Genomic DNA, 3,072 nt, shown 5'->3' with positions numbered 1-3,072 from the left:
TCATGTAATTAATGATATCTTGATCTATTAGATATTACATTCTGTTTTAAAGATTGGCTTTACATGATAATTTAACGTCCCTTTTCTCTTGGTAAGATAATATACTAATTTTAAAAGCAATAGTTTCTATCGTTATATTTTGTGTTTCTCATAAATATCAAGTTTTCCATTAGATGCCATTTCTCAATAGAAAAAGTATAAAACGAGCAAAATTCGAACAAGTGGAAGTCGAAATTAGCGAATAAAATGCCTTTTACATAATTTTCCATAATTTGTTTTTGTTCAAATTTTGATTAACTTCGAAACTAAAAGGTAAACATATACAATATACATGTTATATATCAAATAAATTTTACTTTGGGCATAAAAGCAGCATCTGGTTATATGTAAAAAGTAAAAAGGCAGTACAGAATTACAAAACTGAATCAGATATTATATTGTAATAGAAAAGCCACCCACACCTTCACGCACGCACGCACGTGTACGCGAACGCACACGCACACGCGCACGCACGTTGAAATTGAACTCACTCGGAAGTCAGGAAGTATATACGCGTGATTAAATATTCATCAAAACAAAACAGGAAGTATATAAATTTCCTGTTTTGTTTTTTATGACTATTTCATCACGAGTGAGGTCAGTATCAAAACACTTTATATAGAATAATTAGACAAACATAACAATAACAATGCAAGACTTATTATTGTATCAAGTCCAAAATAGAGGTACAAACATTGTTCCATGTTGTTTTCATTTTGTATTCACCATTTTCTACTGTCCAAAGTACTCTAACATTTCTTTGGTATAATTCCTTTATTGTAGGTGTCATATTTTCCTTGTCAATATGTTCAATAAACATAAGAATAATTGGTTTTTTCTTGACGTAAGCCTGGTCAAGTTCATTCTGGCAGTACGAACTTCGACAGAAATTTTTAGAAGCAACAACAACCATAACAGACGTTGTGTCCAGTCCCCTGTATGCTTCATTGTGTACATAGAAACCAGGGCGGAAGTGACGATCACCGGTACAGACTAATTCTCTATCAATACCTGTCATCAACTGAAGGTTTTCGTTCAGCGGGTTTAGAATATATGTATTTACAAAGTCTTCATCATCGTTACTAAATGAAAGGAAAACTACAAATTCGTAACTGCCCTCACCTTTTCTCAACAAGTTAATAAGATTTTTCCTGTTTAGTAATTTGCGTTTATGTTGCCTTTGTAGGTAAAATATTAAGAGTGCCAAGACTAACACAACAACGATAACTGCAGCTGAAACACTTGTACTGATGATGATTGTTTTCCTTTCACATATCTTCTCTACCTCATCTAGTGTCTCTTCAGTGATTTTTTCTGACAATCCTTTTTCATTAGAACACTTTAGTGTCTGTGAAGATACATCGACAAGGTTTGCTGATATAAGCCAAGAGAGAAATCGTTTTGTTTCACATTTAGAACAGGAAAAAGGATTGGCATTCAAATTAACGGTGACACGGGGTTCTCCTGTGGACTTTCCGTCTAGAATACCATTTAAAATATCAGTTGAGATTTGATCTAATGTATGAATTTGATTCCCTTGCAAGTTTACAACTCTTAGCATCTTAAGTCCTGTCAAAATAAAATGCACTTGTTCCAGTTTGTTGTTCGACAAATTAACCACTTCAATTTCTTGGTTGTTCTCGAACATTTTCATGGGAACCATTGTAAGTTCATTTCTAGACAAGTTAATGTTTCTCAAAGACTTCAATCGTGAAAACAACTTTTCAAACAAAAGTGGACTCTCTTGGGTCATTTTCACCAACTGATTTGTGGATAAGTCTATTTTCTGGAGATTCGGTAAACATGATAACAACTCTGGGTGTATAAATTGTAACCCGTTGTCAGATATATCAACTGCTTTAAACGAAGAAAAAGAAAACTGTCCGCATGTTAGTCTTAAATCTAGTCGCTTCAAATTATTCTTTCGAAAGATTAATTCATTTGTTAAGTAGTCGGGACTTTCACCAAGTGTAACAGTGCAGTTTCTAATCCAAATGGTAGTTAAATGTGGGACAATTCCACTGATATTCACAGTATCTGGCGAAAGCCACACTTTAGAGTTGCTAACTCGGAACGTGAAACTGGCATTTGATATTATAAGTTTTCCTGGGAAAGGCTGAGGAAATACCGTTTTTGGAAGAGCAACATAGCTTAAATCAAGAGTCTTGACATATTTCAAGTCATCTCGTACTAAGCTCTTATGGTACCACTCATTAATTGTACTGTATGATGCGTTAAACACTTCCAAGTACTTTAGTTTTTTAAGTAGCGCTGTGAGATTAAGTTTAGCAAGTTGCAAACTACTAAGATCTAAATACGATATTTTCTTGGTCTGGAGAACTTGCGCGAACTTGTCATCAATAAGAAATGGACTGTGATATACAGAACAGTGAGACAGAATCAGATGAGAAAGTCTAGGTAGTTTGTTTGATCCATTGAGCGCTGGTATTAAACTTTTCCATAGGAATCTGACACTGCCGCTCATGTTCAAAGTTTCCAGCTCATCTAGTCCAATGAATGTTTTTGGAAACATTAAAATGCTGCATAATATATGTAACCTTAATTCATGCAATCTGTTCAGTCCTTTAAAACAGTTATCTTGTAAATTTAAATGTCCGACACAAATTAAGTCAGCTCGCAGTTCTAAAAGCTTTACATTATCCCAACCACTAGATATGAAAGTAGTACTGTTTAATGCAATATCATCTAATACTTCCAGTTTTAAGTGCACGTTCTCAATTCCTTTAGGAATAGATTCTGGTATAAAATTGCAAATATATGTCACGTTTCTCTCTTTCTCGCATGTAGGTTTCGACGAGCTAAATTCCACCATTCTTAAAGTGCACATCATAAGGAATAGAATTGAAAATATGTTTGAAAACATCTTAAACGTTTACCTTTTCCTTCAACTATAATCATATGGATGTTAGTTATTTCCTTCAAAAATTCTCCTTTCAGTCTGAGAAATTCAAAATTCATAACATGTAGCTCTCAACTTAAGATAACAAATCTACCACAGCCATAAGAAAATGC

General features: G+C 33.8%; 1 protein-coding gene across 1 annotated transcript; it reads right to left on the bottom strand.

Moving 5' to 3' along the window:
* Positions 1-700: 700 nt before the first annotated feature.
* Positions 701-2,872, bottom strand: LOC123540535 (toll-like receptor 2). The gene has a single exon (XM_053516800.1). It carries the CDS (start codon positions 2,870-2,872, stop codon positions 701-703), a length of 2,172 nt encoding a protein of 723 aa, XP_053372775.1.
* Positions 2,873-3,072: the final 200 nt, after the last annotated feature.

This window comes from Mercenaria mercenaria, chromosome 10, assembly GCF_021730395.1.
Source record: "Mercenaria mercenaria strain notata chromosome 10, MADL_Memer_1, whole genome shotgun sequence".
Lineage (NCBI taxonomy): Eukaryota > Metazoa > Mollusca > Bivalvia > Venerida > Veneridae > Mercenaria > Mercenaria mercenaria.
Note: the sequence above shows the minus strand (reverse complement) of the source record. Positions and strands in the feature narration are given on the sequence as shown.